At 44.8% G+C, this 24,003-nt stretch overlaps 1 protein-coding gene across 2 annotated transcripts in view; it reads left to right on the forward strand.

The window, feature by feature from the left end:
* Positions 1-24,003, forward strand: part of UNC79 (unc-79 subunit of NALCN channel complex) — a 144,480-nt gene that overhangs the window by 64,915 nt on the left and 55,562 nt on the right. For both annotated transcript variants that reach the window (XR_013228570.1, XM_077323544.1), the window contains exons 27-33: positions 813-878; positions 4,308-4,594; positions 11,296-11,478; positions 12,731-12,893; positions 14,819-14,971; positions 16,037-17,260; positions 20,059-20,166. Coding sequence is in view for 1 of the 2 variants with exons in the window: in XM_077323544.1 (XP_077179659.1) it covers positions 813-878; positions 4,308-4,594; positions 11,296-11,478; positions 12,731-12,893; positions 14,819-14,971; positions 16,037-17,260; positions 20,059-20,166 (2,184 nt within the window). In the remaining variant the exon portion in view is untranslated. The remainder of the gene's footprint in view (positions 1-812; positions 879-4,307; positions 4,595-11,295; positions 11,479-12,730; positions 12,894-14,818; positions 14,972-16,036; positions 17,261-20,058; positions 20,167-24,003) is intronic.

The raw sequence follows: 24,003 nt of genomic DNA on the forward strand, positions 1-24,003 counted from the left end.
TACCTTGTAGGGCTGGCTCAGAGGCTTAAGCCACTCCTTGAGAGTCATTTCCAGGACAAACCCCCACCGCCCTCCATAAGAGTGGCTGATAAATTGTTCACAGGATGCTCATTGTATACAAAATAGAAAGTGCATTCCTTTATCTTGGACCTTGATGTAGAGGTTGGTTGACCCAATCTTTAACATAATCATCCTTCCTAGTCTCCAAACCCTCTGAGTAGATTTCTAGAAGTAGTGGGTGAAGACAGGCCCTCCTTCTTTCGAGGATCCAACATGCCATCTCACAGACATTTTGCCAATAGGTGTTCAGGCAATAAGAAGGTTGTAATCGCTTCTTTAAATGTCACCCCTTCCACTGTTTGTGGAATGCAGAGGTTGGAATTCACATCTAGAATCCAACCACTGGAGTTGCTGAAGGGCTGATGTGACATGATCTAATGAGTAAATGAGCAGCTGCATTCTGTTCATATTGCTGATTTTATGAACTCAGGTAGATTGTGAGTGGGCGGGCAGGTTGTTGTGATTTCCTGCATTGTACAGGGGGTTAGACTAGATGACCCTGGAGGTCCCTTCCAACTCTATGATTCTAGGGCCATAAAGAGCTTTTTTTGGTGGCATGTGGGGGCAGATCATGTGCGCACCAGCCTGAAATATGGTCAAGCTGACTTCAGGAAGAGCTTGTGTTAGCCGAGTAAATAACACAGTGAAGTTGCATGACCTGATTAAAGAGTAGATAAAAGTTTATTCAGGAATTACCATACTTGATGGAGGAGGGACAGGGATAGTGGCTAACTACTATCTTTTCCCGGCAGCAGCAAGACTCACCAGGCATGAACAGTCTGCTCCTGCACTTGGTGGAACTCCGGAACAAACAGCAGGTAAAGGTTTTATTTTTGCGTTGTGGTGTACAGCCAGTTATTGGAGAAGATTTTTTGCATATACTGTAGAATGGGCAAAGGAAGTTCAGTTGGTCCTCATAGCAATAATAGTATGATATCATGCTCAAAGCACTTGGAATTTATTTATAGTGCTGATTTGGATGGTTGCTTATTTTAAAGATTTCTGCTCCACTTTCCTGTAGAAAATATCCACAACATGACTTACAAAACATTAAGGCAGCAATAAAATAGGAAAATCAGAGTCCAATAGCACCTTTAAGACCAACAAGGATTTATTCAAGATTTATACACTGAGACAATGTTTTTGTGGGAGTGACGAAATTGATACAAGAGAGCATATATTGTTCCACTGCCCTGCTTATGTAGACATTCGTAGCAACTTGATTGAACCTCTCTTTAAAAAGTTGCCAGAACATCATGATGTAGATCGAGCAAAGAGGCTGCTAAATTGCCCCCAGGTGACAACTCAGCTGGCTAAGTTTTGTGCCGCCGCCATAAAAATCCAATGCTCTAAAGTGGCGCAATTTTAAGTTCTATTTTATGATCTGTTTTAAATTGTATTATATTAAAGGACCATATTCTTTTGGCCTTTTATGTATTAACTTCATATAACTTGGTCTGAACGACTGTAATAAAGTTTGAATCTGAATCTGATTTACTCAAGGCGTGAGCTTTCAAGTGCATGCCCTCTTCCTCAGACTAATGTACTACCATCATAACAGTGGAAATATAAAGCAAAAGGTAATTCTGTTAAATTGCTAAACTGTCACAACATCCAGATTCAGACATATGATGCCATATGATAATTAAGAAGTACTTAAAGACGGGTAGGTACTCCCCACTTCCATTTGGCCCCTGTCTGGGCAAGCCCAATCTTGGGAACCTAAGCAAGGTTGACCCTGTGTGCGTGAAGGTCTTGAGAGGTCAGATCCTCCTCGGTTTCAGCAATGAGGCCAGTGCTTCAGGCCTCACACATAAGCCTGGTGCAACGGTTGTGTCTTACAGGCCCTATAGAACTTATTAAGGTCCCTCCAGGCCCTGATCTCTTTCGGCCATCAACCCATAGCCTTTCATCCTGCATAAACATTTAATTCATGCATGGCTCGAATCCGAAGAGTCCGCTCTAGCCACAGTGCACTTAGTCTGCATAACTAACCATATAAGGAGTGCTAAACCAATGTACTGCTTCCCTTCCCAAACTTAATCTAATTACCGCAGGAAATGGAAAATCACAGTTCCCAGAGTCACCAAGTCATGCAGACAGAGCATCAGGCAGTTCATGCTGGAAGATACTCTTCTGTTGAGTTTGATTCCACAGTTCTTGCACCTCTCTGGCCGATTCCCAGGGTGGGGGAAGCCTGGGGCAGGCGTAAAGTGCAGGCTTCATGTTCTGCAAAGCTCAAAGGGGGTTTAAAGAGTGGGAGAGAAGCATTTGCAGATCGCTGAAACAAACTAATTCAGCTGAAATTAGATTTCAAGCCATCTTCCCCTTATGATTGTTTGCTGTTAGGTTCTTGCTTTTGGATCAAAGGCTTACTGGAATCAAAGAGCACATTAGAGTCGTTTTTAGCAGTAATTAAAATTCATAATACTGCTCCTTTTTTTGATACAGTGTAATCAACAGGAGCCTCTGAAGGCTGCAGCTTAATTATGCTGCAAATAGTTTAATTAATATTTACACAGACCAATAATGGCATTACATTCATTGCTGACATTTATCCTTTTCATCCTCTAATCTTATTTATAAAGGGTAAGAGCCAGGTTTTGTTTCCCCAAAACACAAATATATGTCTCATAGCAGACTTCTGATTGCTTTTATGAATTTTTAGGATAATATGTTCATTTTGGCCGAGAGACTTTGATCGTATTTCAGGTTTCAAGGATTTATATAACTGTTGAAAAAAGACTATTTTTATAACCCTTTGGAAGAAGTGATTTTCTTTCAAGTACCCAACTGGCATGATTAATTTAGGTTTGTCACGGTATGTTTGGAAAGTTGGCAGCATAAGATCTGTAGGCCTATCTGAAGAGCTCTGAAATTGGGTAGGAATGTTCGGAAATTTTTTTCTTCACATCTGTGACTGCACTTAGTACTAAATTCCACCCCTCCCAACTACTATATCATACTGGTTCTCAAAACCTTTTCCATTCCCAAATGGGCAGAACTGACTGACATGGGCCCGGCTTTCGGGTGTCTGCCACATTCTTACACAACACAGAAGATTGAGGATGTATCTTAGTTTCCCTTGTTCAGTTTCTCCAGGCATTTACGGTTTATCGCCATCAGTCTTGGAAGTGAGGAAGGAAGCAAGCAAAGTACTTGGAGAAATAAGTGAGGGGAGATAACATTTGGCCAAGAGATGGGTTCAGTGTCCTTCTCCTGTTTGTTTATAGCAGGAAGCCTGCTTTATAAGTAAATGGCAGAGATCATAGAATCACAGAATCATAGAGTTGGAAGGGGCCATACAGGCCATCTAGTCCAACCCCCTGCTCTACGCAGGATTAGCCCTAAGCATCCTAAAGCATCCAAGAAAAGTGTGTATCCAACCTTTGCTTGAAGACTGCCAGTGAGGGGGAGCTCACCACCTCCTTAGGCAGCCTATTCCACTGCTGAACTACTCTGACTGTGAAAATTCTTTTCCTGATGCCTGAAAAGTAACACCTCTGTCTTTATCTAGTTTAGCCCTAATACAGTAATTCTCTATGGTGTTCATACAGCCCCTCCTAGGCAATGTTACAAATCTTTGGGGGTTATTCAGAAATTTTGGGGACAAATGCGGGCCATTATAGGTATTAGTTTAATGTGTTTAAACTACGTGTAAAATGTTACTGGCTAGATATCAGGAAATTTTTTTTTTCATAGTCAGCGTAATTTAGCTGTGGAATTGGCTGCCTAAGGAGGTGGTGAGCTCCCCCTCACTGGCAGTCTTCAAGCAAATGTTGGATATACATTTTTCTTGGATGCTTTAGGCTGGAGGGGCCAAACTGTGTCTCTCCAGGTGTCCAAGGGCTGGAATCATCATTTGGAATAAAAATAAATATTAATTGTTAAAACAAGACAGATAGGCAAGGTTAAATGGCATTGATTTTTTAAATTAAAAAACTGGCATTGGAGCGAAACTTTCCAACTCAGTCTGTGGTGATGTCCCCTTTGTTCTTGCTGCCTAAAGCCATGTCTCCTTCAGGGGTAGTCAAACTGCGGCCCTCCAGATGTCCATGGACTACAATTCCCAGGAGCCCCTGCCAGCATTCGAGCAAAGCATTCGCTGGCAGGGGCTCCTGGGAATTGTAGTCCATGGACATCTGGAGGGCCGCAGTTTGACTACCCCTGTTCCAAGGGCTTGGAGTTACCTCCCAGACGTCCTTTTGCTTTATGAACTACAACTCCTTTTTTTCATGTGGCCACAGGGCAGCCTTCCCCAGAAAATGATAACACCATAAAGGATCTACTCCCAGAGGATGCCGGCATTGACCACCAGACGGTCCACCAACTCATTACTGTGCTGATGAAATTCATGGCGAAAGATGAGAGCAGCGCAGAGTCGGACATCAGCAGCGCGAAAGCCTTCAACACGGTCAAGCGCCACTTGTACGTCTTGCTTGCCTACGATCAACAGGAAGGCTGCTTCATGATCGCGCCTCAAAAAATGCGTGTTTCCACTTGTTTCAATGCCTTTATCGCGGGGGTTGCCCAAGTAAGTTGGCCTTATTCTTTGTATAAGGCGTACCATGTTGCTTCCGTTTGGTGTAAAGAATCAGATTTTCCTGTTTTCAATGGTTGTTCTTGGCTGTTTGCCACGGCTACAAACAATTTGATTGATTGATTCGATTTGTATGACCGTTCCTCTTGGCAAAGAGGTCTCAGGGCATTTTACAACATTCCAATAGCAGTAAAACATTAAAGCCAAAGTAATTACATTTAAAACCATTAAAATAATCCTTACTCACTGCAGCTGCCAATCTTTGCCATTCATATTGGCTCTACTTCCTTCTCCTCTCCAGAGTGGGAGTTCGACAGAGGAGGGCCCTTTTTGGTGGTGTTCTCATGGAATTCTAGAATAATAGAGTTGGAAGGGACCTCCTGGGTCATCTAGTCCAACCCCCTGCTCAATGCAGGACACTCACGTCCCTATCGCTCATTCACTGTAACCTGCCACCCCCTTGAGCCTTCACAGAATCAGCCTCTTCGTCAGATGGCTATCTAGCCTCTGTTTAAAAATCTCCAAAGATGGAGAACCCACCACCTCCCGAGGAAGCCTGTTCCACTGAGAAACCGCTCTAACGGTCAGGAACTTCTTCCGGATGCTTAGATGGAATTTCCTTTGGATTAATTTCATCCCATTGGTTCTGGTCCGTCCCTCTGCTCCATCCTCCGTATGGCACCCTTTTAAATACTTGAAAATGGTTATCAGATCTCCTCTCAGTCGTCTCCTCTCTAGGCTAAACAGACCAAGCACCCCCAACCTTTCTTCATACGTCTTGGTCTCCAAACCCCTCACCATCTTTGTTGCCCTCCTCTGGACACAGTCCAGTTTGTCTACATCCCTCTTCAACTGTGGTGCCCAAAACTGCACACAGTATGCCAGGTGAGGCTGAACCAGAGCAGAGTATGGCAAAACCCCAGAAGTGTTCTATGAATCACTCCAAATTTGTTTCTTAGAATATGGTTATTTGTCATTTGGGAAATAAAATCTTTCTAACAGAAGGACTGTTTAGGTAGCTTGTGAAGAATCCATTGAATTGTGTGAAGGCAGAGCAGAATCTGCTTGTGAGGAACTGCAAGCCTAAACTTGTTAGCTGTGTGCCTATAGTCCATCTTTCCCCCCTTTTCTCATGAGTTTTGCTCCCTCAAGTGGAGCCTTGAATCTCTCATCATAGTTTCTCTTTAAAAAAATAGAGAAACAGACATAAAATATCCAAATGACCACCAGGGGGAGCAAAGCACACGTTGAAAAGGAGGTAAACCCCAATGCAGGACAGCAGGGGTGACCAAACTGTGGCTCTCCAGATGTCAACCGGTTCTCAGTCCACCTAACAGTAATAGGATCCATACCGCATTTTACCAATTTGTCAATATGAATATCATGTGGAACCTTATCAGAAGCCTTACTGAAATCAACATAAACGATCTCCACAGCATTCCCCTGATCTAGCAAGGTAGTTACTTTCTCAAAAAAAGAGACAAGGTTAGTCTGATATGACTTATTTTTGAGAAAGCCATGCTGACACTTAGTAATTACAGCCATCTGTTGTGGCCGAATGTTTGATGATTTGTTCTAAAATTTTGCAAGTTATAGATGTTAAGCTGACGGGTTGGTAGTTATCCGAATCCTCCGAATCCTCCTTTCCCCCCTTCTTGAAGATGGGGACAATATTTGCCCGCCTACAAACTTCTGGCACTTCACCTGTTCTCCAAGAACTGTCAAAAATAACAGAGAGATTCAGAAATTACATCTACATGTTCTTTTAGTGGATGCAATTCATTTGGTCCAGAGGATTTGGTTTCATTTAAAGAAACTAGGTATTTATGGACTACCCCTACAATGATCTTAGGCCACAACCCCCGTCCCTCCAGTGGGTCTCGCCACCAGGGAAGCCACGCTGCCCCGCCCAGCTCCACCTTCCCCCAACAGATGGAACCTTCCGTCTGCTGGCCACGCCGCCACTGGAAGGGGGGGGGGGCATCTAGCATCCGTTGTATCCCTGCGTGCAACGGGCTTTCTGGCTAGTTTGTTTATAATCCTCCTTGGTTATAAGGTCCTTCTTCCATTTTCTAAATGAGTCTTTTTTATTACTCAATTATTTTGGAAGCTGTTTATGGAGCCACCCTGGTTTCTTTAAGTTCCTCCTGTTCCCTTCCCGAGGGAATTGTCTGTGATTATGCCTTCAGTATTTCAATTTTGTGATACTCACAACCTTCTTGGATTTCCATCTCCTTAAGGTTTTTTGACCATGGCATTATACCCAACGTTACGTTTGTTAAAATTTGCTCTCCTGAAATCTAGCCTGTATGTGTGACTATGTATAGCGTTTCTCTTCCCCAAGTTCCTAAAGTCCAAAATCACATGGTCACTCCTACCAAGCGCACCCACAACTTTTACCTCATCAACCAGTTCTTCACCAGGCCCACAAGACTCTTCGCAAAGACATGCAGCTAGCTGGGTGACCTTGGGCCAGTCACAGTTCTTTTAGAGCTTTCTCAGCCCCACCTACCTCACAGATTGCCTGTTGTGGGGAGAGGAAGGGAGAGCAATTGTAAGCCAGTTTGAGACTCCTTTGGGTAATAAAAAGCGGGGTACAACCCCCCCTCCCCTCGCTTCTTCTTTCTCTTCTTCCTCCCCCTCCTCCAAGGGTGTTTTATTAGTTGCTAACTTTAGTTTTGTTTTATCCAGTTGGTTTCATATGCCATAATTTGCCCCCTAACCCCCCCCCCACAAGTAGGGAGAGGTGCACACAGCAAAGCTGCTCCTTGGGCAAGATGGAACAGCCTTGGGTGCATGTTGGGCATGCAGGAGAGGACCCACAGGATGTGGCCAGAGACTGGCAGTGCCATCCAAAGCCAAGCGACACCCTTCTAAGGCCTTGAAGTCAGGGGGCTTGGAAGGGTGTGACTCTGTTCAGTGAATCAGCCATTAAACATTTTAAATGTTAACTTTAAGAAAGCCTGGTTTCCAAAACATAACAGTTCTAGAGCAGTAGCAATATTTAGTCTGTGGCAGCAACAATGGAAAATCTAAAAGGGTTTATTTTCCTAGCATAAGCTTTTGTGGACTTGTGTCCACTCTGCACATTGTAGGGCTTTGACTAGGCAAACTTGTATGAGTGAAAAAAAAAAATGTTACCAGTCGGGTCAAAGGGCCGTGAGATACAGAAAGGCAGTACGAGATACAATTGTGTGATTTAGTATCGGAACTGATCATCTGCCTAGTTTTGTTAAGGAATGACCGAGGGATATCAAGTCTTTCTAAAGCCATCAGGAAGCGGTGCTTGCATTTCTTGATTGAATTCTAATTTGACAGTCTGGAGTGTCACTTTGAAGTCCCCACCCCCCCCAAAGGTACTCTTTAAAAAAATATTATGGCTATTGCTTCCTCTTTGGAAAGGGCACCTTCAAAGTGCAGGAATTATAACACTGAATGCGTTGAATGTCATTTGGAGAACAAAATTTGAGTCCAGTAGCACCTTTAAGAGCAACAAAGATTTTTTCAAGGTGTGAGCTTTTGTGTGCATGCACACCTCCTGAGTGCGCCTGCTCACAACAGGTCACGCCTTGATTAAATCTTTGTTGGTCTTAAAGGTGCCCTTGGACTCTGATTTTGTTGTGCTGCTTCAGACCAGCTCACTTGAATCTCTCATTTGGAGAGGAGCCCAGCAGATGGTGGTGTTTGACGGTTCTTCTGAGAAGAGGCTGGCTGTAGTAGCCTTCCGTGGGGATAGATTTTGGTAAGGCTGTGCAGTGTTAGCCCCCAACAGGTACTGACTAACAACCAGGTGACCTGGGAATTGTGCTGCTCCTTCATTTGGCTGAGAAATATTTCTTTATTGTTTTTTATATTTTTCTAATTTCTAATTTCTTTGAATATTTGACCATTATCTCCACTGAAGCATACTTGGGGCAGTGAACACGTATAAAAACAGTGCAGTTAAAATCACAATTCTGCATTTTAGATGTAATATTGAAACCCGGGATGGGGGTGCAAGTACAGAAGGGAAGCCAGCAGAATGTGGTTTGAAGTTGTTTTAAAGGTAAGGGTAAAGGTATCCCCTGTGCAAGCACCGGGTCATGTCTGACCCTTGGGGTGACGCCCTCCAGCGTTTTCATGGCAGACTCAGTACGGGGTGGTTTGCCAGTGTCTTCCCCAGTCATTACCGTTTACCCCCCAGCAAGCTGGGTACTCATTTTACCGACCTCGGAAGGATGGAAGGCTGAGTCAACCTTGAGCCGGCTGCTGGGATTGAACTCCCAGCCTCATGGGCAAAGCTTTCAGACAGCTGCCTTACCACTCTGCGCCACAAGAGGCGCTTGTTTTATAAAAATCACTTTGGCTGAGGTTGGTGGTTGCAAGAGGTTGTTGTTTTACAGGTCTCAAATATAGGCTTGGAGGAAGAATTCCATTTTGCAGGCCCTGTGGAACTCAGTGACTTCCGACAGGGCCCTGATGTATACTGGAATTCCACCAGGCAGGACCTGAGGCCAAGAAGGTCAAGGCCAGCCGGATTTCTTAGGGGCTGGGACCCACTGGCCTGTTGGTGTCAACTGAGAGCAAGGCTCTTCAGGGAGGTATTCGGAGAGGCCACTCTGGACTATGTATTCGGAGAGGCCACACCGTACTGCATATAACCTTAAAGATTAAAACCAGTATCTTAAACCTGACCCAGGTTCCACGTAAGAAAAGAATGGTGTAGAAGAGCAGGGGTGGTACTAGTGATTTTGGGGCCCTGGGCGAAAGAACAGGATAGGCCTCAGAAATCATTCACTCCTATGGTTTGCCCTCCCCAGACCAAGCAAAGGGGAGCTCTTTTCCCATGTAAGGTGGGCAGGAGTCACCAGTACTACCATCAGCTGCCAAAATCCTAGAAGGGCAGATACAAGCAAACGCTGGGACCTCCTTCAGAGAGGGGCAGGCCATGGCTACTGGAGAAGGAGCAGGCCCTGGCTACCCCTGAAGGAGATAGAAGCTTATGCAAGCCCAGCACAAACTACATTTGTGCCCATTTGAAGCTTAATGTGAGCTCAACGCAACCACCAACCTCAGCCAAAGTGATTTTTATAAGAAGCTTTGTTTCCCTTCATGCAGTTTTTAGTGTTTCCTGCTTACCACCACCAGCCCGGCATGTGGGGCTATGGAGAAGAAGTCAGAAGGAGCACGAAGGCACCCAAGAAATAACAAATGAAATGGATGGGCTGCTGCCATTGCTCATCCACTCTGTCCATGGAATATTCTATGATGCTTTTGATTGGTCCGTTGAGAAGACCGTCCTTGGCAGCCAATCTGAGCAAATATCTGTGGCAGCCTCTGCACTCCCAAAGGCTACGCACCCCTATTCAGCCCAGGATCGCTGTGCATGTGTTTAAAAAAAAATGCAAAGTGGATGCAGGAGTGACTTGCATTCCTAATTTTTTTTTGCATTTCTAGTGTAAGTTTATAAAGGGTGATCTAACACCATTTCAGAATCAGAATCACCTTTAGGGAAATGGGCAGGTTTCTCCTGTTCATGCACCTCTTTTACACAGCTTATTCCAGTGCGCAAAATCGCTCCTATTGACATTGTTGATATGACCTAGAATGGTCGCATATCATGGCCTCAATGGCATCCCAAAATCTAATGCTAACCTGCTCTTTCTTAAAGTCTCTTTCTTTTTCATCTTCCTTGCTGCTTTTCCTTCCCATTGATCTTCAGGCTGGAATAGGGTCTCATTCATCCTTTAATCCAGCAAAGCACCACATTCACTAATCTATAGCTGACAGAAGAAGAAGAAGAGTTGGTTCTTATATACCGCTTTTCTCTACCCGAAGGAGGCTCAAAGCAGCTTACAGTCGCCTTCCCTTTCCTCTCCCCACAACAGACACCCTGTGGGGTGGGTGAGGCTGAGAGAGCCCTGATATCACTGCCCGGTCAGAACAGTTTTATCAGTGTCGTGGTGAGCCCAAGGTCACCCAGCTGGCTGCATGTGGGGGAGTGCAGAATCGGACCCAGTATGCCAGATTAGAAGTCCACACTCCTAACTACTACACCAAACTGGCTGTCACCAAACAGCTGTTCTGCACTGCATGTATGCAAAATGTTCACATTGCAGACGCATGATATGTCTGTAGGCACATATTCTCAGTTTCAGTTCATGAAATGGTACTTGCTGATCACAGTAGGTATGGATTCCTACTTTCTCATGGCAACAGCTGGAAAATTTTGCCCGAGGAGAATTTAGAAGTGATAAAGTCATTAGAGTGACAGAGTCCACGTGAAAGCACTCCTTGTTCCGACACGGGGTAGGCAGCTAAGAAAAAGAGTAGCCAGCCTCTGTTGAAATATCCTAGATGATTATGAGAACTCACACTGTAATTTCCATAATCTCATCGTTATCATTTTGCTTTTCTAGATCTCTTCTGAAAATGATTCAACGTCTCTCTCTCTTTTGCATTGGTTACTGTTAGCCATAATGGTTATGGTTCCAGGAATGCTCATTGAGTAAAATTGCTTCCCTCTGATCTATAAATGCCCAGTCTAATTCTGTGCATGTCCAGTAAACACAATGGGGACTACCTTTCTAGCCAAAATGCGTGGGGCTGATAAAAGCTTGCAGCCGTTTCTTAGTCAGCTGCCAAACATTTTCAAAAGATATCTTGGCCTGTGCTGATACTCAAAACCTTGATGCTGTTGTTAATATCTTTATCAGGTGATGGACTACAACATCAACCTTGGCAAGCACCTCCTCCCCTTGGTGGCTCAGGTGCTCAAGTACTGCACATGCCCACAGCTGCGGCACTACTTCCAGCAGCCTCCCCGCTGCTCCCTCTGGCCCCTGAAGCCTCATATCCGGCAGATGTGGCTCAAGGCATTGCTTGTCATCCTTTACAAGGTAAGTGGGAGGGGCTGGGGCTTGGTGGAAGAGTCTCTGCTGTGCATGCAGAAGGTCCCAGGTTCAAGGCAGTCGGTGATGGGGAAGACCTCTGCCCAAGATCCAGGAGAGCCGGTACTAGCCGGAGCAGACAACATTCCCTGTGAGGGACCCATAGTTGGATTCAGTATAAGGCAACTTCAGGAGTGCAAGTGTGATGTGGAGGTAAAGATATCCCCTGTGCAAGCACCGAGTCATGACTGACCCTTGGGGTGACGCCCTCTAGCGTTTTCATGGCAGACGCAATACAGGGTGGTTTGCCAGTGCCTTCCCCAGTCATTACCCCCCAGCAAGCTGGGCACTCATTTTACCAACCTCGGAAGGATGGAAGGCTGAGTCAACCTTGAGCTGGCTGCTGGGATTGAACTCCCAGCCTCATGGACAGAGCTTCAGACTACATGTCTGCTGCCTTACCACTCTGCGTCACAAGAGGCTCTATTTACTCTCAAAATACAAAGAGAAGCCAATTTGGAACACATAATTTATCCATTCCTAACTGTTGGTGGATGGACAAAGTGGGACTAACAGAACAGAGGTTCTGTTTCCTCTGGGCCAGGCTGAATTCTGGAGATTTTTGGCAGGGGCATGAAAATTGGGGTCACTGTGGTTAGGCAGGTAGTTGTGAGTTCCTGCATTGTGCAGGGGGTTGGACCAGATGATCCTGGAACTCCCTTCCAACTCTATGATTCTGTGATTCTGCTTGATGATTCTATGAGGTCAAGTGAACCACAAGTAGATACATGACATGCAGATCCAATTAGAAAAGCTGTGGAGTATAGAAGAACTAATGAACATGTGTAAAGGAGGGAATGTTCAAAGATATTAGAACCTGTGCATGATAAATGTCCAATCCTGGCTGAGAAATAGTGTTAAACTTCATGTTGAATTCTAATCAGGCCAATTTCCCGTTGGTTTCTCCCTTTGATGTTCTTCTATAAGAGATTACCAATATTCAGACGAACACTAGAATGCCCTGGTCTGTTAAAAAAAAACACAGACACCTTTTTGAAAAATCTGCATTTATAATCATTATCATAATGGTAGCCGAATAACCGAAGGAACCTTCCTAGGAATGTTACTATTTTTTGTAGACTGTGTGTTTTAAAGATACAGAATCCTACTGATGAAAACAGCCACAAAGTATAAAACTTTGGGTTAGGGGGCTTATGTTTGATAACAATAATGAATTTGTTTCTGATGTTTTCTTGCACAGTATCCGTACAGGGACTGCGACATCAGCAAAACTGTTCTGCATCTCATCCACATAACGGTAAACACGCTTAATGCGCAGTATCACAGCTGCAAGCCTCATGCCTCAACAGGCCCTTTGTACAGCGACAACAGCAACGTTAGCAGATACAGTGAGAAGGAGAAAGGTACTAACTAATATCAGATATGACTGTAAATTTTCCAGATCTCTGGACAGCATCAGTCAGGAAAGGTTGCCTTCTAGAATGTTTGCTCAAGATTAGGAAAGGCCATAAAACATACCTAAAATCCTGGCTTTTAAACTCTGGGTTAAGTTCACAGTTTGTTTTACAAACTGAAGTTGAATTGAGTCCTGCGTTTCTATGATTTCCCAAAGAGTTTTGGAAGACACAAACTTTCCTGACTTGATCCCCCAAGCTAATCTTGTGTCACTTTTAATAATATCTTAGGAAGGCTTGCCTGAGAGGCTGTCCTGGGAGGCTGAAGAAGAAAAGAATTAAAAATAGATTGGGGGGGGGGGGTCATCTGTCATTGTCCGCGTCAATACCTTTTCTGCTTTGGTGCACCCGGCTTCATGACAGCTAGTTTCAGGAAATAAAGAATGTCTGTCACCAGCTGAATTCACAACTCCCCAGGCAAATTAGAGACCCCTTTCGTGTGAATTTTTTATAGTATCTGAATTGAATCGGTGCTTGAGCAACAAAGCGGATACACGATTTTCTGTAGGAACAAAGGCATCCCAGGTGGATGGACAGCAGCATGTTGGTTGAAGTTCCCCCATCTGGGATTCTGAGGTGACTTGATGGGATGATGATCTTCTGGATTCCATTCTGAGAAGGTTTAGAGCTCATAGTCCCTCATGGGCTCCTTGGTATTGTTCCTGAGCGGCAGCTACTGGTATCACCCAGATGTCCAAGGTCACCCAGCTGTCTGCATATGGAGGAGCGGGAAATCAAACCTGGCTCACTAGCTTAGAAGCTGCCACTCTTAACTACTGCAACAAGCTGGCTTTATCTGTGAAGCTCCGTGGGTGACTTGGTAGAGTTGCTTTTTCTCTCACAGGATTGGTACGAAGATAAAATTAGAGAACTTGTTACATAAATGGAAGAGGTGGGCTCCAGTCTGTACTTCCTCACCTTCAGTATTTTAGGAGGTTCCCCAACCTTCAGGAGTAGCTTTGGGTAGAATTGTGGTGGAAAGGAGAAGGCAGATAATTCCCGTTTCCTGAATGGGTCTTATTTTAGGATTCTTAGGATCCAAGAAAAATGCATGCTGCCTTGAGATCCTTGGAAGGTGGTGGTGGAAAGTGCCATCAAGTTACAGCTGATTTATGGTAGCCTTATAGAATTTTCAAGGTAGGGATGAACAGAGGTGGTTTGCCATCACCTGCCTCTGCTTAGCAACCCTGAATTTCCTGGAGAATCTCCCACCCAAGTGCTCACCTGAGCTGACCCTGGTTAGCTTCTGAGATCTGATTAGACTGGTTTAGCCTGGGTCATCTGAGTCAAGGCCTCTGGAAGGTGGGAGATAATATCAATATTTAAAACAAGTAATAAACAAAGAGAAAATAATTTGTGCTTCAATATGCAGTTGTAGGAGACACACGCAACAATTGTGTGCAGTTACTCCAGTATGAACCCATTCAGGTTATTGGGCTTACACTGGAGTAACTCCATATAGGATTGCACTGGTGGTGTGTCGTTTGTGTCCTAGTCCTGTATGACAGTTTTAGTAACTTATTTGAACGTGTTTGGAGGATCAGTGCGCACATAACTGAAATCCTTGGTGTAGTGGGTAGGAGTGCGGACTTCTAATCTTGTGAGCCGGGTTTGAATCTGTGCTCCCCCAAATGCAGCCAGCTCTGCCACAGCACTGATAAAGCTGTTCTGACAGAGCAGGAATATCAGGGCTCTCTCAGCCTCACCTGCCTCACAGGGTGTCTGTTGTGGGGAGAGGAAAGGGAAGGCGACTGTAAGCCATTTTGAGACTCCTTTGGGTAGAGAAAAGCAGCATATAAGAACTAACTCTTCTTCTTCTTCTAAACAAGTGGTTACAAGTAACACAGTGCATCTGCTTCCCCCCCTCTTTCCAGCGGAGGAAGACAGTGTCTTTGACGAATCTGACATTCATGACACACCCACCGGAACAGGCAATAAAGAATCTCAAACTTTCTTTGCAAGACTGAAAAGAATTGGAGGCAGCAAAGTGGTGAAATACCAGCCAGTTGAGATGAATGCTCAGAGAAGTATGACATGTTCACATCAGAAATGTTATCAATGTACTTTCATGCTATTTCCCCCTAAAAACATTGAAACGTGTGCATAAATGCCACATGTGCAGCAAGATGTATCAACAGAAGTGTTGTGATAAGTATCATGCAACCCTGAACATGAGCTGCAAGTGCAGGGAAATGCGATAGAGGGTACTGGGTACTGTTACTGGTCATACGCAAGGCTCAGAAGCAAGACAGGTGAACAGATGCAACCCACCAATTGCATTCTAGGGCTTATCTGATCCCCATTAAATTAGTTTGATGCACCTTTAATTGGAATTGGGGATCCACACTTGGGGGTCACAAGTTTTACATGTGACTGGTTGCCTGTGACTACAGTAGAACTGGGGTTGCTCCTTTCAAATGCCTATTTGCAGTTCCTAGTTGTAAAAATATTGTGCATTGTACTTTGAGTTAACCTGAATGCATGAAGTTGGCATCAGAATAGGGAGCTTTCAGACTCATTTTGTGACCTGATTTAAGTTAATCATGGATGGTTTTAGTGATTTTGAGGTCCTGGTCAAAAGTTCAAGAAGGATCCCCAGAATTACTGTCACATCTACTAGGGCTCCTAGTGGGTCAACCCCCCACATCTGGGGTACAAGCAAAGAGTGGCCTTCATCCAATCTGAAGGGGGGGGGGCTGCTATCTCCACTGTAAACCAACTGTCTTACCCTCAGGCCAGGGCAAGCAGCCAGCTGACCCCCTCTGTAGAGGCTGTGTTGATCCCCCAGCACAGGGTCCAGGCATCTGTCCCTACTAAATATTAGTTAAGGCCAGCCCTATAAGGGATTATGAGCTACATTCACTGATTTACCAGCCCAGTCACCCCCTTGTTGTTTGTTTACTAAGTTGGCACATTATGAAATTGGCCTTGGGGAAATCTCGCATCTCACAATTAAAAAATACATGTATTTGTGTCTCAAACATCTGTCGCATTGAATGGTGAGATTGCAAAACAATGGCTATTGCAAGAGGAGAGGGGGAAAAAACAGTGCTGAATGAAATAGTACTAACCTTTTTTCCGGTTTCAACCAGGTGAAATAGAACTGGCTGAATACAGGGAAACGGGGGCATTGCAAGACAACATTCTGCGCTGTGTGAGAGAGGAAAGTATTCATAAAAAGAAACTGCGCTCTCTAAAACAAAAGTCTCTCGACATAGGAAATGCAGACTCCCTGTTGTTTACGTTAGATGAACACCGCAGGAAGTCATGCATAGACCGCTGTGACTTAGAGAAGCCACCCGCCATTTCTGCTTACACTGCGTCAAGGCAGAATGGACGAAATTCTTCCACGAGGACTGAAGGTACAGAGACAGGGGAGAAGGAAAGCCCCCCTGCCGTCCCAGACAAAATCCCAGCGAGGCGGAGACCCATCATTCCAGAAGTCCGGTTGAACTGCATGGAACCATATGAAGTGAAAGTGGATTCCCTGGTCAAAGCTTCTCCTCCAAAAGAGGATTTAGATCTTATAGACCTGTCCTCTGATTCAACATCAGGGCCTGAAAAGCAGTCAGTTGTTTCGAATTCAGACAGTGACTCCTTGGTCTTTGAACCTCTCCCTCCTCTCCGGATAGTGGAGAGCGATGAAGAAGAAGACGATTTCATAAGTCAGATGACAGTTGGTGTTTCCGGCAAAATGGCCATTTCCACTCCTTCGAGCCCCACCAGCATCTCTCTGCTCAGCTTCAGCATAACCCCTGTGGTGCAGTTCAGCATTGAGGATTGCTCCAGAAACTCAACCCCTACTGAAACAAGCCCTATTGTGTCATTTGCACAAGAGGAAACCCTCCTGGTGGATCCTGACAGTCAAAGAGATGTTGAAGAGTTAGCGACACCAGAAGAAGTTCTCAAGGTGACCTGTGGCAGCCCGTTGCTGACACTAAAGCAAAAGCGAGATTTGTTGCAGAAGTCATCTGCTCTAACAGAGATGTCCATGGATGATAGCTTTGACTTTTGCATTGATGAAATCAAGCCTGGTGGACCTCTTCCCAATTCAAGTGGGAAAACTGTCCTTATTAAGGTCCCGGAGGACTCTGAGAACCAAAGTGAAAGTGATAAGCCTGATACCAACGTGGAATCGGATACCGAACAAAGCGTGGAACAAAAACCAGAAGAAGAAGCCGAAGAGTCTGAATTTAAGATTCAAATTGTACCAAGGCAGAGGAAGCAGAGGAAGATCGCAGTGAGTGCCATCCAGAGAGAATACCTTGACATTTCCTTCAACATCTTGGACAAACTGGGAGACCAGAAAGACACAGGTGAGAGAAACCTAAAGGTTTTCCTACGGCCAGGGTTTTGGGGGTAATTTTTGATGACTCTCTTTCTAAGGAGGCTCAGATTACGAGGGTTACCATCTGCAACAGGTGAAGCTACTAGCACTCTACCTGTCTCCAGAACACTTGGCCACAGAGAGCCAGTTTGGTGTAGTGGTTAAGAGTGCGGACTTCTAATCTGGCATGCCAAGTTCGATTCTGCTCTCCCCCACATGCAACCAGCTGGGTGACCTTGGGCTCGCCACGGCACTGATAAAACTGTTCTGACCGAACAGAAATGATCAGTGCTCTCTCAGCCTCACCCACCTCACAGGGTGTCTGTTGTGGGTAGAGGAATGGGAAGGCGACTGTAAGCCGCTTTGAGCCTCCTTTGTGTGGGGAAAAGTGGCATATAAGAACCAACTCTTCTTCTTCTTCTTCTAATCCTTGCAACGGTCACTCCCAGATTAGATTTCTGTAACTCGCTGTACGTGGGCCTACCCTTATCTCTGACCTGGAAATTGCAATTGGTTCAAAATGAGCTGCTAGGGTCCTCACAAGGTCATCCTGGAGGGCCCATATCCAGCCTGTGCTGAGGCAGCTGCACTGGTTACTGGGTAGCTTCCGATCAGGTTTAAGGTTTTAGTTCTTACCTTCAAGGCCATCTGCGGCCTGTGCCCTGCTTATCTGAGGGACTGCTTGTCTCCTTATGTCCCCCGCAGGGCTCTTTGCTCTACAGGTTGAAATTGGTTGGTGGTCCCTGGGAGGCATGCCTGGCTTGGGCCTTTTTGGTCCTGGCCCCCACCTGGTGGAATGAGCTTCTAGAAGAGCTAAGGGCCCTGATGGAGCTATCACAGTTCTGCATGGCCTGCAAGGTGGAGCTCTTTTTAAGAAGAGTTTCCTGCCATCATTATTGTTTTATGATATTTTAATTTTGCTGTGAACCGCCATGAGCCGACTGGGTCCAGGAGCAGCAGTTAACAAATAAATAAATATAAATAAATTCACCCATATAATATCTGATGAAGGGAGCTTTGTCTCTTGAAATCTTAAATCCTCCCAGATTTTTTTGGTCTCTACAGTACTACTCAACTTGTCGAGCTCCTCCCACCACAAATAATGTCTTCTTCTTCGTTTATTTATTTATCTAATTTTATCTATTTTTTACACTCCCCTTGAGAAAAATCCAGGTTAGCCACTTATCTCTAATGAACACCTGTAAAAAGCCTCTTGAATTGAAATCCACAATGTTGTATTTGGACATAGTCTCATCATATATTTACTCCATATCAATTTCTCATGTCTAATAAAGTTATTTTTAGAACGCACCATAACCTTATTGTTTTTATGCCACAAATAACCATGCCACGCAAATCTCAGTTCATGACCTTCTAATTCTAATAACCTTTTATGTCTCAAAAGAAACTGTTATTTCATCCATGCAAGACAACATGTGGCAAAATAAGTTTTGAAGTCCAGTAAAGCCGAGCCTCCCCTTTCTTTAGCAACTTCAGAATCAGAGCTGGAAGAGACCACAAGAGGGCCATCCAGTCCAACCCCCCATCTTCTTGGGGACTTTAAAAACACACACTCTGGAGAGGTGCTCATCCAATCTCCTCCTAAAAACTTCCAACAAAGGAAAGACCACCACCTTCTGAAGCAGTATATTACATCTGTAGGAATTTCATATTCCCTCACCATCAGAAAATGCTTTCTCATATTTAAGTGGAACCTTTGTTCCTATAATTTGAACCTATTGCTCCCAGTCCTTGACTCTAAAACTGCCCTCCCCTTTAACATGTCTGCCTTTTACATAATTAAACACAGCTATCATGTTCCGCCTTGCCCTCCTCCAAGCTACACATCCCCAACTCACTCAACCTCTCTTCATAAAACAAAGATTTCAATCCCTCAGCCATCCTCATCACCCTTGTCTGAGCATGTTCCAACTTGTCAATATCCTTCTTGAACCGCAGTGCTCAGAACTGGACACCTTATATTTAATGTGAGCTTTTCTCCCCTTGCTGAATAAACTTAGATATATTTTTTGCTGTTGTTTAAATGACGTTAATTCAGATATTGTCTGAAAAAGAAATAGCTGTCAGCCCACTCTCCCAGTCATCACAATCTGGTTTCTTGATGTCCTGTAGGAAAAATATTTCCACCCCTCTGGTTCTGCTGTTTTGTAAGTTTCTATCCCCGCTCTTGCTCCTCATGCAACTTGAGCAAGAAGTGCATAACAAAGTCCTTCAGAGCCACATCATCATGGTCAAAGTAGAAGGCCGTGCTGAGATACACGTAGGAAGTGTACAACTCCAGGCTGATCTGCCTGTTGATGCCCACTTTCCTGTTCTGATGGTAGGTCCAGTGCAGCTGGGAAGGAGTCAAAACCATGGAAGTGCAGCAGTGAGAGTGGCGGTGGGGCCGTTGGTTGGAGGGGAAGGAGCCGAGAAGGGGGAGTTCCATCCAATCACCATTGAAGCAGGAACCTCCTCAATTCAGTCTTGAAGGCCATTCTCAAAAAGTATATAATTTCTTCAAGACTACCACCTGTGGTGCCAGGTGGCCCAATGGCATATTGGTGAGAAAAAGTAGAAGCACAGGGGTAGTCGAACTGTGGCCCTCCAGATGTCCATGGACTACAATTCCTAGGAGCCCCTGCCAGCATAGTCCATGGACATCTGGAGGGCTGCAGTTTGACTACCCCTGCATTAGACAGAGAACAAGAGGTGGCTGAACAGTTGCTCCATGGTTTTCGAAAGCAAAAAGATGCTCAGCGTTCAAACCCTCTTACTCTATTGCAGATGGTTCAGCTAAAGCACTCTCAACTCTGGAAATGCCAAGGGAATCGTCTTCTGCTCCGACCCTTGAAGCTGGTGTCCCAGAGGCAAGCAGCCACTCTTCCATATCGAGTAAGTTCTCCCCCGACTTTGAGGAGGGAACTTAAGCACTGCACTTCAGCCTCTTAGTCTATGTTTGCCATCTGCTGCAGTGCTCTCTTTCAGTAATTTTCACTCGACTGGAAGTTTATGCGCGCTGTGCAATCGGATAATTAACTCCTCGCATATCGGCGTGTTGTTGCCCGTCTGTTATACTGGCAACCTAGCATCGCTTGAGGTTCGGGGCTTTCAAAACTGATCACAGCAAGCTTCCTCCGGTTAGCTGTTGAAGGCTGTTGAGCTGGTAGCCATGATCTTTTCTAGAAAAAAAAAGACCCAGATGGACTGTATGGCCCCTTCCAACTCTATGATTCTTTGATGTCATACACACGTAGAATCATAGAATCATAGAACCATAGAGTTGGAAGGGGCCGTGCAGGCCATCTAGTCCAACCCCCTGCTCAACGCAGGATCAGACCAAAGCATCCTAAGGTTGTCCCTCTTAGAGCCCATCTACTGCCTATGTCAACAAGAGCACCCAGGATTGGGAAGAGAGTGTTGCCAGTGGTAATAATTATGTGACTTTTCTTTCTGTTATTCAGAGATTATCTTACCGTAGTGTATTAGGATCCATCCATGGGGAAATGGGTCCAGTAATGTAGGAATCCAGTAATGATCCAGTAATGCAGAAATCCACCTTCAATATTTTTTTTCCTTTTCTGTGCTACTTTTAATGCTTTTTTTGCGGTCAGTTTGAATACATCCCAAGATCAGCTGGATTATGTCTAGTATTGTTAGACCAGACTTTTGTTTACAGTGCCTCGTACTTTACAATGCATAGTACAGAGTGCCCAGGAGAAGAAAAACTACAAGTGTTATAGTTTAGCATACCTATGGAAAAAGCATTATTATTTATTTTCACAAGCCACTGATAGGAATGGCATGTGAGCCTAAAACATCCTGTGGGAGAAGTTGTTCATACTACTAGAGGTTCCTTTCCACCCACCCACCCCCCAGAAGCCAATATGTAAAATCAAAGTTGTCCTTGAGAAATCAGATGAATTCCAAACCAAAACCAGTGCTCTGATAACAAAGAATATGCCTGGGAGAAGCTTTAATTTCCATTTTAAAAGCCAACAAGGAAGTTTAAAGCAGCCAATTTCCTACATTTTTGACAGTCATCTGCACCCCGAGCGACATTGTCTGCTCTGGAATTTTAATTGCTGCTCTTTCATTGGGATATTCTGCAATCTGATAAACGAATAAGGCTTTTGTTTTGAACCGTTGCATCGGAGGAGATGAAAACCCCCCCCCAACTGCTATGAAAATGGCCTGTAGAGCATTTTAAAAGAGAGAGACTCCTAAATCAAACGGAAACCGAATTTGCATCCCTTCAAGCAGCTCTGTTAGGCTGGATAATTGTGTTGTCACTGGGTCAAGCCAGCCTTTTAAAAGAGCTCTGGCATATTGAAAGGACAGGTCTATGGGACTGCAGTGGAGGACGGCGCTCTTCACTGAAACACAATTTAGGAGGCTTCAATGTGACCTTCTCCAGCAGATGAGATTAGGAAGATGGAACCGGCAGTTGAGAAGCTCCCCCCCCCCTCCATCCAAGGATCCAAGTCATTCTGTTTGCAAGCCATATTGGCCCATTATGCATGGAGGGGAAGGTCCACATTCGTGGTGGAATGGCGTTGCCTAAAATCACCGATAATGCACAGGGCCAGCTGTAACCAGCCGCAGATTCGGTGCATGCCGCCAAAAAAGTTGCGTTAGCGAAACGCAGAAGAAAGCGGAGCTTCCGGGGGACCATGGCGCAACCAGAAGCAGCGCCAGGGTTGCCATGTGCATAATCGGTTACTCTGGGTTTTGCCGCCATTGCGTCCCGTCCCGTGTGTAAGCAGTTTGCTTCGTGTCTTCCCCCTCCGCGTTTTCCATGTAACCTGAAATCACCATTTCAGCAGCCGTGCATAATAGGCCATTGTGTGTCCAATTCTTTTGGTCTGGACTGCTGGAAAGGCAAAAGAGCACCTCCTTGGAAGTCCAGATAACAGTGAAACTCTGAGGTCTTTCCCGATTGCTCGCCCCATTTCATCTCCAAACTCTCCAGCTCAGGGTTTGCGGCCCTCCAGATGTCCATGGACTACAATTCCCATGAGCCCCTGCCAGCATTTGGACATCTGGAGGGCTGCAGTTTGACTACCCCTGCTCCAGCTGATAAGTGAATACATGAGGTATATTCTAATTAGTTGTCCCTGCCTTCTAAAGGCCATTTTAGGCAGACACCTCCTACTAGATCAGTGAATTATTAGTATACATTAACAAAAAACTGTTTACTAATGTGATTGGTCTCTTCTTTTTATGTTGGCTTATTGTAGAATCCATTTGGTTGGATGCTACAATAAATCAAAAAAATAAGAAGAGAATTTTTACGTTTCTTTATCCTGTATTAATTTTGTTAATATTTTTAGTATCCTTGGGATAGGTTTTTTTTCTCTTTTTGTGTAGACACTACAAACCGTCCCTTTTGTCTGTATTTACGAATGTGATTAGCTAGTTATTTCCTTTATTTTTTATTTATTTTATTATTAAATTTATATCCCACCCCTCTCGACAAGTCGGCTCAGGGCAGCTTACAGAATTAAATGGGCTCGGTAGCCCCAATACAATAAAACAATAAAACCAACCCGGTCCCCCTTAATATTAATAATAAAACAATATAACAGCAACAAGATGGTGGGCAAAAAAAAGCAAAATACCTTCCCATAACTCCCCCCCCCCCCGCCTGCTGCCCATATCCCACCAACAAAGTGGCATATGATGTTGTATATAGGCTGCCAGATATACTTGTCATGCATCTAAGTTTGGTAGGAGATATAGGGCGGGACCCACAGATGGATAGGTTATTACATTCTGAAATTGTTTAAAATGAAGAGTATATAGCTGAAAGCCTGATGCACGCAGGGAAAGACAAGCAGGAGTCAAAAGTAAAAAGGAATATGTTTGGAAGGGTCTGGGAATAGGTTTTTTACATGACCTCTTCACCTCTTTTCATCTCATTAAAAAATAAACCATAGTAGACTGATGCCTGTATGAATGAACTGCTCTTACAGTGACAATGGTGTAAGACCCCAACCTTTTTATCACCGGGGACCCCTCAATGCGTGACAATTTTACTGAGGCCCGGTGGAGGGGGGTAGTTTACTCCTCTACTCTCAACCACTGCCCTAACGCTCTCTGATCGCTATGGTAATGTTTAAACATCCCTTCAAAATAAGATACAGACACACCACAACAATTAACATAAGGAGCATTTTATTTTCATGGAAATTTTAACTCATGGCAATGACAAATCAATGGGAATCCTGAGCTTGTTTCTCTGCAACGAGATAGTCCCATCTGGGAGTGATGGGAGACAATGACACCCAAAGTGTGTTGTAAAGGGCCGGGGGGGGGGGTGAAGTAAAGGGCCGGGTGGGGGGGAGAAGGCGTCCTTCGCGGCCCACCTCCAATTAGTCAAAGGACCACATGTGGTCCGCGGCCCACAGGTTGGGGATTGCTAGTGTAAGATATACTAAATCAGACTACATAACCTAGCATGGGGTCCCCGCTCGCTCCGAGCGAGCGGGGATAAACGCACCAGCGAGCCTCTTTCTGTTTAGAGGCTTCCCTGGCTTCAGTCCTTCACCTTTAGTCACTAAGCACAAACCACAGAAAAGCCCGTTTGCTGATGTATTTTCCCATTAATTTTTACACATTAATTCAGCCGAAAATCGGGCCCGTGAGAGGGGGGGGGGATTTTTTTTTTCACTCGAGGCAGCGTGGCAACGATCATATGTTCAAACAACAGCTCAAACACACCAGGCAGCT

The sequence above is a fragment of the Paroedura picta genome, chromosome 2 (genome assembly GCF_049243985.1).
Source record: "Paroedura picta isolate Pp20150507F chromosome 2, Ppicta_v3.0, whole genome shotgun sequence".
Lineage (NCBI taxonomy): Eukaryota > Metazoa > Chordata > Lepidosauria > Squamata > Gekkonidae > Paroedura > Paroedura picta.